Source organism: Ananas comosus, linkage group 5 (genome assembly GCF_001540865.1).
Source record: "Ananas comosus cultivar F153 linkage group 5, ASM154086v1, whole genome shotgun sequence".
NCBI classification, from domain to species: Eukaryota; Viridiplantae; Streptophyta; class Magnoliopsida; order Poales; family Bromeliaceae; genus Ananas; species Ananas comosus.
This window is the reverse complement of record NC_033625.1, coordinates 776,354-789,410: the sequence shown is the minus strand read 5'-3', so window position 1 is coordinate 789,410 and position 13,057 is coordinate 776,354. Positions and strand designations below refer to the sequence as shown.

Below are 13,057 nucleotides of genomic sequence, written 5' to 3'. Positions count from 1 at the left end.
CATCGTTTACGAAATATATACGAATTTAACATTTGAAACTCACAACTGGGCATTTGGTCTAGTGGTATGATTCTCGCTTTGGGTGCGAGAGGTCCTGAGTTCGATTCTCGGAATGCCCCCCCTTTTTTTTTTTTGACCTCTTCAATCATCTCAACTTGCTTATTATCCCTCCCATTTGCAGTCAAAGAGTAAAAGAAAAAGAAAAAAATCAAACAAAATAGCAGAATTTGAAGCAGCCATCCTTTTTTTTTTTTTGTTCCTTTATTCTTCTTTTGTTCTTGAGTAACGACAAATATTGCAATAAAAAAGAACAAACGGAAGAAAAGTACAGTTTTAAGAGGCCACAAGGGTCTAATATACAAACTAATTAGGAGCCGTTTAAACAAAAAGACTGTTTCGTTCTACATTGCAATAGATCTGCATTCGGTGTGGCGCCATCAAAAACCTTGCAGCAGAGCGAAAACTCTACTGGAAAAAGATGGAAGTAACTTAGCAATTGCTGCCTCAATTTCCTGAAGAACCAGTAAAGACATGCATTAGTTATACACAATCCGGAGATGAAATCATGTGCCTCGAGAAAATATAGTTGCAATTGTTACCTCTGGCCGATAACGAGCAGAAAAATGAATCAGAAGAATGGCTTTATTTTGAAACTTGTCAGCATAACTTGCTATCTGTCGAATATCACACGTAAATATAAAAAGTCAAAGGCCCAGAACTTTAAATATGTATCTACAGTTAGTGCTTCTTAAGTAAAGAAGATTTTGAAGTAAACCTCAAACAGATGCGTGTGCCCAAAATCTCTTGCATGTTCGATTGGAATGCCATCATCAACAAAAGTACTCTGAAATTTATGAGCAAGATATTTTCAATCAACCCACAGATGATACCAAACCAAACAGAGAGAGATGCAAGGAGACGACTAAATCAAGATGTTGAGATGACAGGTGTAATATATACCTCCATGACAAGAATCCGTGCTTTTAACACATCAGCATTGTCTGGATCAACAATGAAATCCGACATAGTATCTCCAGTAAAAGCAATTTCAGGTATTGTCACCGTGTTAGTTATCTGCAAAGGCCAAGAACATATGACCTTTAAGAACTATTTTCTCAATCAACAAATAAGAAAGGTAGGAATTACAGGCACATTAGATGCATGCTTTTAGTTCAAAGGTCACAACAGTAATTTTGTTTATTTTAAGTTATCCAAGTATTCACCAAGACAGACCTCCACACCTGATAACCTCAAGTTCTTGATCTCATTTCCTGAGAGACCGGCGAATTCCTGCTTGAGTTTCTGCTTAACTGTGTATATTATATAACCCTGCATACAAATATGTTTATCTCGCATAGATTCTCTTTCTCATCAAAAACAACCAAAATATCTACAAAATTTACAGAATTATAAAGCAAGTCTATGCCTTGCCTGACTTGGTATGGCGTGGTAAGTTTTGAAAGCCTTCACTTTGAGATCCTTCCTTATTTGAAACTCTTCACCTATAAACATTATGTATGTTACAACTATTCCAGCAGTGACTCATGTATCGTGTTTTCGATAATTGTTTCTCCAATTATAACTGGACTATACCTATGTTCAAGCCTATAAGATTGTGCTTCAGTTCAGATTGGTCCATTGCCCTGTGCACATCAAATAGTCTCTCCACATTTTCTTTCAAAGATGCTGGAACAAATATAGTTGGGGGTTTCATGCTATACAAACCACGTGTGGCAACATACATGGGGAGCCCTCCCTGTCAATTAGAATAAAACGAAAGAAGCAGCATCAATGCAGAAATAGAGGTTTACCACTTAAGATTTCATATATTATCTGTGCTATGATTTGCATAAATGACCAAAGAAGATTCAACTTATCCTTCAACTGTAAGCAGCATGACCAAAATTTAACAATATTGAGCTGAATTCAGACTACATAGTATCTAAAACAACTCAAATATGCATAAAAAATGAGCTGAAGCAGTAGCCCATAGTATCAGGAACCAATCTTGCCCTCAGTTTTACACATCATAACAAGGTACAAAAAAAAGGATCAATCACCAATTTAGTCCCTAAAAGCTTCAAATGCATGTCAATTTCGACCGCATGTTCCAATGGTAATAATTTAGCCTCTGAAATTTGACTTTAGCTTCGACTTTGAACTTAAAAAGTTTGACATAAATATCAACCAAGTACTTAATTCAACTAGGTTTCAATTTTATCCTCAAGCTTCAACTAGAGAAGACCAAATTCGCTCACACACACAGAGAGTAGGGAGAGCCTCACAATGTGATCCATGTGTCCATGGGAGATGAACACGAAATCCTGAGCTATGGCTCGCTGTGGACACCTCCCGATGTCGAAGGCGCACTTGAGGGTGGGGAAAATCACGCACGTCTCCTGGCCCCCGATCGAGAGGCCCTCGATCGGATACCCTTCGATGTGGAGAGCACTCTTCGGCTTCGACGAGGAGGAGCCGCTCCCCACTTCTCCGCTCCCCTCCTCCATGGTCGACCTCGACATTGGAGCGACTAGGGCTATTAGGGTTTCGAGCCGCGGGGACACCGCCGCTAGAGGAAGGAGAAAACCGGCGTTGAATCGTTTTGGCGACTCAATGTGAAGTCGGCGGCGAAACATAGTGTTTTGCCGACTTTAGTTTGCGTTCGGTTGAAGATATCGCGAGTTAGAACTTAGAACAGGGGTTCATTATGATCATTTTAGCTAAGCAGTAGTACAGAAATATTTTCTTATGATTTTAGAAGTAAATAAAATTTCTTTTTATTTATGTTGCAAGTTACAAATTTTAGAGGAAAAATTTTTGAGCAAAAAATAAAATATATTTACCTAAAGGAGAGCCTAATTGGTACTAAGTTAGGCTACAACCAAGTATTGTTGGTTTCCTATACAAATTGCTACTACGTTGGTTAAAGATTCGAGTGATGCGTCGTATATCTCATATTTGTATCCTGAATATTATTCAAAGGGGCAATCAATTCTATATGCATGAAAAAAATTCTTAAATTTGTGTCGTCAACTTGAGTTTGATACTAACTTTGAAAACTAAACCAGTGATAAATGGTTATCCAGACAAATTTAATTCTTGACATTCTGAAACACCCCCAAAGTCGAAGTTTTGTTGCTTTGCATCTCCCGCTAATTTAATTTTTTAAACAAAATGAACGAAATGAAAAGCATGCTATTTTTCTCTTTCTAAAAGAGTAATAAAAAAACATACTAAAACACCAATAGCATTATACTAATTCTTTCTTTTGGCAAACAGATGATCAGTAAAATTTTCTTTGACATTTCTTTCGAACTTTTCTTTTTCATTTTCTAAAACTTGGCGTAGACTTGGGTCTAATAAGAAGACACTCGAGGGCTATTCAATTCTCTACTAACAGACGGAAAAAAGACTACTAAATCGGACCACTCAAGCAGTAGTGAAAAGTATGGCCTGACCTTTCTTTGGCAGGAGACTAAAAGGCAGAAATAGAAGACCTCACTAGAAGACTAGTAGTGTGTTTGTGTGCGCGCGCGAATGGATGAGTAACATGAGAAGATATTTGTTGTTTCAAATGATCTACAAGTATATGATAATTGGTTGATAAGAAGTATAAAAAGATGTCCACAATCACATACCACAAACGGCCTCTAAATTATTTAGAATACAAGATAAAACTTTCGATCTCAAAAGTTCGAAATTATTAACTAATTGTAGGTTAAAAATCAAAAGTAAAAAATGTAATCATAATTACTGTATAGGAAAGGTAGTTTGCAGATAAGTTGATCTGATGTAGGACTAGGTTCCAGTAAAAAAGCAACTGAAGCATTCTGGTTCCCAGTGAGGATAACTTGATGAATGTCCTCCAATTGCGTTGCTATCACATTAACTGATTGATTCAACAATTCTCCTGTGCCTCACAAGTTAGAGTGTCTTTTTTTTCGCACAAAGTTTTCCATTCAAGTCTTTTCAATTGTCGACTCTTCATAATTTTTCCACAGGAGCTAATTAATAGGAGGTTATTAATTTAGTAAATTGCAAATTAGCTAGCAAAATTTCTCCGTGGCCTGACACCCGCAGGGCTATAAAAAGGTGAGAATCCACCCCTCTACTGAAGGTAAACATATCTCAGAGGAATTAAGATGGCCACCAAAGCTGCTTATCCCATCTTAACATTCTTCTTCGTCTTGCTACTGAGTGGCTATCTCATCCACTCTGCAACAGCTGCTAGAGCTGTCACAGAAGGTGAGCATATATTCTGATCATATTCTCTCAATTAGTTTGCTTCGTATATATATAACATCGTCCTCTATTATTGCCATCATTGATTGAAACAATTAGCATTCAATCCATTTAAAAAGTTCTATAATACTTTGCTTATGCTAATGTGATAATTTATCTTTATAGTAAATATAAAAAAAAAAAAAAAAAATGTAGGAACAACTCATCTTGTATTTGAAAGTCCAGAGTCCAGACACCAAACAAAATAAAGCTTGGCTGTAAGTTCAGGAACTAGTAGTCCAATTTATCCCTTTTCTTATTATCCAATAAATAATATATCTTCATCCTAGGCGGGTCGATACGAGCAACCTTGCGCATATTACGAGACCTTTTGGCGCTGAAGAAGTGAAACAGGCCGTCTTCCAGCTAGGGCGAGATAAGGCGCCAGGGCCAGACGGTTTCCCCCTGTGCTTCTATCAAAGCTTCTGGGATACTCTTAAGGACGATATCATGAACATTTTCCATGAGATGTTTGAGGGCACGCTAAACACCGGTCCGATCGATTATGCTTACATTTGTTTAATCCCGAAGAAGGAAGCGGCCAACCGAGCAAATGATTTTCGCCCTATTAGTCTCACGAACGGGATACATAAGATATTATCCAAGGTTTTAACTAATCGCTTGGAGAGCATCATGGGGACCCTGATTTCAGATTCCCAATCAGCCTTTCTGAAGGGAAGAAACATTTCCGATGCTTTCGTGACGGTGCGCGAACTTTTTGGTTGGGGAAGTAAGCTGGGGATGGAGGGAGTTGGGATAAAAGTGGACTTCGAGAAGGCTTATGACCGAATCTATTGGCCTTTCCTTTTTCGCATCATGGAGTGGTGGGGATTCGACAGGAAGTGGATTAACTGGGTCAAATTATGCGTTTGTAGTGCTAAAGTTGCAGTTCTGGTCAATGGTGTACCAACAAACTGGATCAAGACGAAAAGGGGATTACGGCAGGGGGACCTACTTTCACCTTTCCTCTTTCTACTCATAGCAGATTGTCTTACCAGGCTAACAGACGGGGCGGCAACGAAAAACCTCATCTGCGGTATTGGCCCCTCCGACGATTCAAGAGTCCACATTATCCAATTCGCTGACGACACGTTCTTCTTCTGCGAAGCCAAGAAGAGATTTATGAGAAACCTCATTTTTCTGTGGAAACTCTTCGAATGGGCCTCCGGAATGAGGATTAACAAAGATAAGTCTGAACTTTTTTATTTGGGGTCGGCGGAAGGTAAAGCCAGTCGGTTAGCGCATATACTCGGATGCAAACTTGGTACCTTACCTACCAAGTATTTGGGATTGCCATTGACGACCAGACCCCCATCTAAGGAGGATTGGAGAGGGATCATCTCTAAGATCCAGAGTAGAATCGATGGATGGCAAGCGAAACTGCTTTCGCGGGGGGGCAGACTCGTCCTGGTTAACGCTGTTCTAACTAACCTACCCATACACTTCCTCACTGTGTTCCATACACCCAACTGGGTTGTTAAGAGAATCGAGGCGCTACGGCGGGATTTCTTCTGGAAAGGTAACACCGGGCCACCTGGAAAGGGATGCCTCGTGGCTTGGAAGTGTGTTTGCCGGAGCAAGGAGGAAGGGGGGCTCGGCATCCTAGATTTAGCTTCGATGAACCAAGCACTCCTTGTTAAATGGTGGTGGAAACTCCTAACGATGCCTAACCTACAGTGGAACAAATTAATCCACGCGCTGTTTTACCCAAGGAGAAGACCATTGAAGGAGGGGAGGAGCTTCAGACCTTCTTCTTTTTGGTGGAAGGGAGTACTTGGACAGAAAGATATATTTAAATGGGGAGTCTCCTACATTTTGGGAAATGGGCAAAGAGTTGATTTTTGGGCCGACCGATGGTGTGGGGAAACCGCACTTTCGTCATCCTTTCCGGAGCTATCCCCCTTCCCACCCCATAAAACCAGGTTAATCAGCCATTACTCCAATGGAAACGAATGGTGCTGGAACAAGATCCTACGGGGTGTCAACACTTCAGACCACAGAGTCCAGCAGAGCATCGAGGCCTTAAAGGAAAAGATTTCTACCTTCGGGACTCAACAAGGAACGGACAGTGTGTACTGGCGGTGGACCTCGGACGGACGTTTTTCAGTAAGATCTACTTACACTATGCTAAATAATGGGGGAACAAGGGATTACAGGACTTTCGACATCTGGAGGCTCCGTATCCCCCTGAAAGTGAAGGTCTTCTGTTGGCTCGTGCTCAGAAAAAGGTTACCCACTATGGACAACCTATTGAAAAAAGGGTGGACGGGGAATACAAGTTGCGTACTCTGCGGGTCGGAACTAGAAACGCTTGATCATCTTTTCACACAATGCGCTCTGGTCAGATTCCTTATGGCTATGTCGCTTGAGGATGTCCAGCTAGGAGAGTTGGGAGATGACGTACACCGCCTGTGGGATATATGGAGGGATCGGAAGGGTTCGAATAATGACTTAAGCGGTATTATCGCTTGCTGGTGGGTGGCTTGGGAGACTAGAAATGGAGTCATCTTCGCGAAGGCCCAGGCCGATCCGATCCGGGGGACTCATAAGATCAAACACCTGATAGCTCAGTGGGGTGCTCGTGACCCGTAGAGCTGCTGATAGACCTCGTAGCTAGTGTAGGAGAATCTGCCGTAGTTTGCAAATATCTTCCACTATACTGTTTTTTCGTTTTTTGCTTCCGTCTTCCTTGAGGCCTTGATGCCTCACTCATGTTGCTTATTTCATCTACTTATTGAATGAAGCGGGTAGCATGCTACCTTTTTCTCAAAAAAAATATATCTTCATTCGTTGATGATGCAGAGCCTGCTGTGAGTTATGGTCCCCTGAACCCGAAATGGCACCCGCATGCGAACCCTGGTGGAAGCTATACTCCTCACGGTTGTGGAACCTATTACAGGTGCCGTGAACCCCCTGCAGCTGGGAAACCATAGATAGATACCTTTGAAGAAACTGCATGCGTATTCCTGAAGTGATTTTAACTAGTTGGAATGATATTTGCATAACGGTATGAGATCATATAATAAAAGTGAGAGAAAATATGAAAAGGAAATAATGGAATATGAGCCTGTGAGGTCTTGTATATCAAATAACATGCCTGTACTGAAGGCCTTGTCTCCTGTGTTGAAATACTACGTATATTTCCAATGAAATTAATATTATATTATATGTGTTTGATGGACTTTTGGGCTTATTACATTTTTACTCCTAGAAGTTTGAATAGAGCGCCAATTTGGTCCCTGCAATTTTAAAATTTGCAATTAAAAAAGCATACTTAAGTTCTACCTTTTGAAAAAGATAACAATTAAGCAAAAAAGAAGAAGAAAAGGAGATGACACTTAAACATCCACACAACAGTGTATTTCATTTGCTATTGAAGTCTGAAATTAAACTGAGATGATACTTTAACATCTGTGTAAGAGCGTATTCCGTCTACACCAAATCCTCTCTCTCTCTCTGACGCGCGTATAAATAATTTTTGGTTGCATCCCCTGCATCTCTACATCCAGCCACTTTTTATCTGTCAATCCATCAAACCTCCAATCCATCTTATATTTTTCAATTACGCGCGTTTCAGCCATTAAAGAATCAAAGGAGTCATTCATGATGAACGAATTCCAGGAACTTGAAAATTATAAACATCAGTATTATCTGCAAATCCACATATTCTCAACTCCAATATTGTACCATAAATAACTAAAACACTGTAATTTGTCACTCTTCAAGAACCCAGTAATCTTTTCCTTTTCCTTCTTTCGGTTTTAAAGACTAGTTGGATAAGAATGGCTACAATCCTCTGTAAAATAGGGTTTATCCCTGTTTAATCAAAAAAGAATGGCTACAATGGTGTAGCTGATCCTATTTGTTTCTGCGCACTTCGAATAAGAATCGCGTGGAGTAACAGTTCGGTGGAAGACTCGCTTTCCGGTTGTGGAGTCCGGATCAACGGCAAAGTAACCTGGGATAGCAGAAAGTGGGGAATTCGGTAAGCCGAGCACGCGAATGAATGAAATGTAGAATAATTAGAAATCTCAGATAGATATTGCATGGAAAGTTAGTTTGCTAGGAACTCTATTTATAGTTAATTCAATTGTCGTCCACAGGTGCCAAACCACGAGCAAGAAAAAATCAAGTATAACTAAATCTATTGGGTAAAATGCTGTAAGAATCTGACAATTACTCCCTAGTGATCATAATCTTCAGAAAGGGAGCGTTTACTACCTATTGCTCCATTTTATTTGTGAAAAAAAGAAGGCCAAAGAAAATAAATTGCGAAAGATTATCTCAACATAAACTCCAAGATGAAAAATATTATCCCAAAGAAATTCTTCTGTTCGCATGCACACAAAAACTTTAAATTGCTTAAAGTTATATACCTATCCAAGCGCAATTGTATGAATGGCTTTTCTTATTGATGTTTTTTTTACCTTAATTTTTTTTTAATTTGAATATTGTCTAAACCGAATTGAAGATTCATTAATTGAGAAAAGCATTCGAAATTACAAAATTAACCTCTCATACAAACTTTAAGAACAAAACCACTGACACTGAACTAGAGTCAGACTCCAACTTTGAGAACTAAACCACTGACACTGAAACACCAATAGCATTATACTAATTTTTCCATCAGCAAATAGATGGCCAGCATAATTTTTTTTTCTAAATTTTCTTTCCAAACTTCTTTATTTTTATTTTTACTGTTGCTTTTGTTGGCTTAAATGATCCAGCATCCCGCCCTGTGGCGGGAGGCCATGTGGGCCGAATTATGTTTTAAATGGCGTGAGGTTGGGTTAGGCCGAGTCATGTTCGAAGTGGCATGAGGCTGGTTGGGCCGGGTCACAATTGAGACCCGTGAGCGCTGTATCTGTACGCTTTAAGTGAATTGGTTGCGTATTTCTAACAGCTCGAGGTTTTGGGATTAATGGTTAGCGCCAACGATCCAACAGCTTTCTCGAGCAAGAGGGGCATAGACTTGGGTCTACTAATAAAGAAGACACTCCAAGGCTATTCAATTCTCTACTAACAGATGGAAAAAAGACTACTAAATCGGACTACTCAATCAGTAATGAAAAGTGTAGCATGACCTTTCTTTGGCAGGAGACCAGAGGCAAAAATAGAAGACCTCACTAGAAGACTTGCTGTGTGTTTGTGCGCGCTCACGTCTAAATGACTACAGTATATGATAACTGGTTGAGGAGAGGTACAGAAATATGTCTACAATCACATACTACATACATACGGCCTCTATATTATTTAGAATAGAAGATAAAACTTACAATCTCGAAAGTTCGAAATTTTTAACTAACAGTAGGTTAAAAATCAGAAGTAAAAAAAAAAAAAAAAAAAAAAAATGTAATCATGAAAGAAAACTACTACACAAGACAAGTAGTTTGTAGAAAAATTGTTCCAACGTAGGACTCGGCTCTAGTAAACAAGCTACTTGATGAATGCCCTCCAATTGTGTTGCTATCATGGTAATTAAAACACTTTCTGCCGTGCCTCGCAAGTTAGAGTGTCTTTTTTTTCTGCACCAACTATCCCATTCAAGTCTTTTAGTTTGTCTACTCTCTATAATTTCTCCACAGGAACCAATAGGAGGTTATTAATTTGGTAAGTTGCAAATTGGCTAGTGAAATTTCTTCATAGTCGTCCTCTCCGAATCCAATACAAAATATCTGGTTTAACACTTTCAAATTTGTGTCCAGAATTTTGTTCTTGATTGTATAGGATCTGGATTTCTCTTTGACTCTGTCAAAGTTTCCGTTTACTTTCTCTTTCAGAGCCGACTTGCTGTCTCACATGAAATCGAATCGCTGCCTACGCCAGATGCATCTGCACACTGGTGCGCCGTCTATCTGTTTATTCATTCATCTCATGTGTGTGTGTTCAATCCCTACAGTAAATGCAACCCTTTTTTTCTAATGAAAATTTGACAATCGGACCGAAACATATGACAAAACGAACTAAGGTCCCCCCAAGGGCTATAAAAAGGTGAGAATCCACCCCTCTATTGAAGGTAAAAAAACATAGATCAGAGGAATTAAGATGGCCACCAAAGCTGCTTATTCCATCTTAACCTTCTTCTTGCTACTGAGTGGCTATCTCGTCCACTCTGCAACAGCTGCTAGAGTTATTTGGCTAACACCGTCGCCTCCTTGGACCGGTGAGTATGCATTCTGACCACATTCCCTCAGTTAGTTTGCTTCATATACTAACATCGTCTTCTATCATTGCCATCATCGATTGAAAAATACTCAATCCATTTGAAAAGTTCTACAATTCTCTTTTTTTTTTTTTTTTCTCCTTTCATTTTTTTGGTTACTCTAATATTAACTTTTTGATCATAAATTATATCACATTCCTTGCCAATCATACTAGCCATCTAAGTTAAGGCCCTCCACCTCAACATGTGAAATGAACTGTCGAAGAATGTGTAAGCAAGCATAAGCAAACTCCGCACAAATTTTTTTTCTACATGAACTAGTAGCTAATGGCTTTTCTCGTCCTCGTTTTCCTTCTTCGTATGCAGGACGTCACGCTTGGTTGACACCTTCTCCGCCCCTGCCACAACCTGAGCATTCAGGTACAGCAAATTTTGAGCAGTCCCACTGCACGAGAAATTAGTACACGCTTTCGACACCAGCCGCGCATTTCATGCAATGCAAATTACATCTCCACTAACTGTGACGATCCGGCTCGCTAGCAAAATAACTCGTCGGACCCAAACCGCCGGTCTGAGAATGTTTAAGCCGAGTTATTATTACTAGGGCGTGAGACGTTACATATTTCAATTAGAACTATTCTTTTATCCAATGTGAGACTATTGCAGCGTTGTATTTTGATGAGTGACCTGATTAAGTGCTGTTGTTTAATTTATTATCTATATATCATCAGGAATTGATGTTGCAACTCTTGTAGGAGACAAGGATACATTGGGCACTATGGATGAACCACGGGGTGAGCCTTATAATTATACGAGAGGAACTACTCGGGGCAATCCCTATACCAGAGCGCCTGCTGCAGGCATTCCTGCTACCAGATTTCCTTCCGGTAGGTTTTCAATTTTGTTTTAAACTTTTAAAAATACTTCATTTTAGTCCTAATCTTAGATTAAAAGTTATTGCTCGCACTCTGAATTCATCATTTCTTCGTCTGTTTCATACTTCCAATTTAGAAATCTAATTTTTATACTAAAAAACTTATAACTTAACGAGTGGCAGGATTGAACAAGAAAACAGTTGATAAGCTCGTGGTGCATAGATATATAGATACAGTACATATATAGGGGATTAATGTAAAAATGTAAAAATACTAGTATATATATGAAAGGACCGAAGCAACACATGACTTTAAAAGTGTAGGAACCAATAATATCGAAATTGAAAGTTCAAAGACCAAAATGAAGCTTCGCTGAAAATTCAGCGACTACTTGCCCAATTTAGCCTTTTCATATTATCCAATAATATATCTTCATTTGTTGATGTTGCAGGGCCTCCTGGGAAACCTTAAGGTGAGAGACTGCGTGATATTTGTATAACAGCGAGATTATAGAATAAAAGGGAAAAGATGAAGAAGAAATAACGGGATATGAGCCAACGAGGACTTCCTATCAAGTAGTGGGGCCAGTACTCTATATCAGGTCCCAGTTATAAGGCATTGGCCTTCTATATTGTAATGGCACTTTATATATTTCGATGAAATTAATATTATATTATGTGTTTGATGGACCTTTGAGTTATGCACACCGTTAGTTACGTTTTTAGTCCTCGTAAGTTTGAATAAAGCACCACTGATTTGGTCCCTGCGGTTTTAACTTTCGCAATTAAAGATGCATAGCGAACATCTATTTTTGAAATGGATAATATTGCTATTGTAATCTGAAATTGAATGAAGATGACACTTAAACATCCATGTAAGAGTATCTTTCTGTCTAAACCATATCTTCCATCTAAGCTTTTATATCTCGGTTACGTTTTACATTTTTTTTTTTCTTTCACAGGAGTTAATATTTTATAAAGTGTAATTAGTTTAAAAGTTGCAAATAAAATAGGCCAATTTGCATAAAAAATCCACTTATTTTGGGTTTTTGCAAAATCGGGCCACCTTTTTCGTTTTTGCAGATTTGGTCCACTTTTTCAGCAAACTGACCAAAATACCCTTTTTACTTTTTCTCTTTCCTCTTTCTCTCTCCTCTTCGTCTTCGTTTCTCTCGTTCTTTTTTTTTTCTTACCGGTAGAGCGGAGGCGGAGCGGAGGCGGAGCTAGGGGTGGAACTGGGCCCGGGCCTAAACAAGGCCCGGCCCGATGGGCCATGTTTGGGTCGGGCTTTGGGTATTAAAAATACAACTTTGGGTTCGGGCCGGGTTTAAAAATTTAGGCCCGAAAAAATTTTGGGCCTATTTGGGCATGTCCAAGCCCGACCCGAGCCCGACCCAAAAGCCCGATATATTAATTATCAAAATAAAATATTTAATTATATATATTATTTATCTATTAAAAGAAATAAATGATATAGTATATCATATATAGTATATATTGTTATTAATGATATGTACTTATATATATGAGGATATATTATATATTAACAAAATATTTAGTTCTATATTATGATATATTTGATCTTAGATATTAATTTCTTTGATGTGATAAAACTAAAAATAGGTATTTTATTTTAATTTTATATCAAATAAAAGTATTCATATATTATATGAATAAATGCATAAAATGGCCTCCACAAAGCCCGATGGGTATTGGCATTGGCTTGGGTTTGGCGCGGG

General features: G+C 38.9%; 2 protein-coding genes, 1 long non-coding RNA gene and 1 other non-coding gene across 5 annotated transcripts; 3 read left to right on the top strand and 1 right to left on the bottom strand.

Moving 5' to 3' along the window:
- TRNAP-UGG lies at nucleotides 48–119 on the top strand. Its single transcript has one exon. It is a non-coding gene; the product is annotated as a tRNA-Pro (tRNA).
- On the bottom strand, nucleotides 224–2,674 carry LOC109710639 (nuclear ribonuclease Z). The gene is made up of 8 exons (XM_020233361.1): nucleotides 2,286–2,674; nucleotides 1,594–1,756; nucleotides 1,432–1,502; nucleotides 1,234–1,329; nucleotides 961–1,074; nucleotides 776–844; nucleotides 600–674; nucleotides 224–512 (listed from the first exon to the last, which is right to left on the bottom strand). Exons 1-8 carry the CDS (start codon nucleotides 2,634–2,636, stop codon nucleotides 438–440), a joined length of 1,014 nt encoding a protein of 337 aa, XP_020088950.1. The 5' UTR covers nucleotides 2,637–2,674; the 3' UTR covers nucleotides 224–437.
- Nucleotides 3,532–7,462, top strand: LOC109710642. Its single transcript, XR_002216414.1, has 2 exons — nucleotides 3,532–4,092; nucleotides 7,084–7,462. It is a non-coding gene; the product is annotated as an uncharacterized LOC109710642 (long non-coding RNA).
- LOC109710640 lies at nucleotides 10,192–12,010 on the top strand. 2 transcript variants are annotated; one of them, XM_020233362.1, is made up of 4 exons: nucleotides 10,192–10,444; nucleotides 10,811–10,864; nucleotides 11,176–11,331; nucleotides 11,771–12,010. In XM_020233362.1, exons 1-4 carry the CDS (start codon nucleotides 10,327–10,329, stop codon nucleotides 11,788–11,790), a joined length of 348 nt encoding a protein of 115 aa, XP_020088951.1. In that variant the 5' UTR covers nucleotides 10,192–10,326; the 3' UTR covers nucleotides 11,791–12,010. The 2 variants fall into 2 exon arrangements, with proteins under 2 accessions (XP_020088951.1, XP_020088953.1); XM_020233364.1 differs by having other exon boundaries at nucleotides 10,210–10,444; nucleotides 11,200–11,331.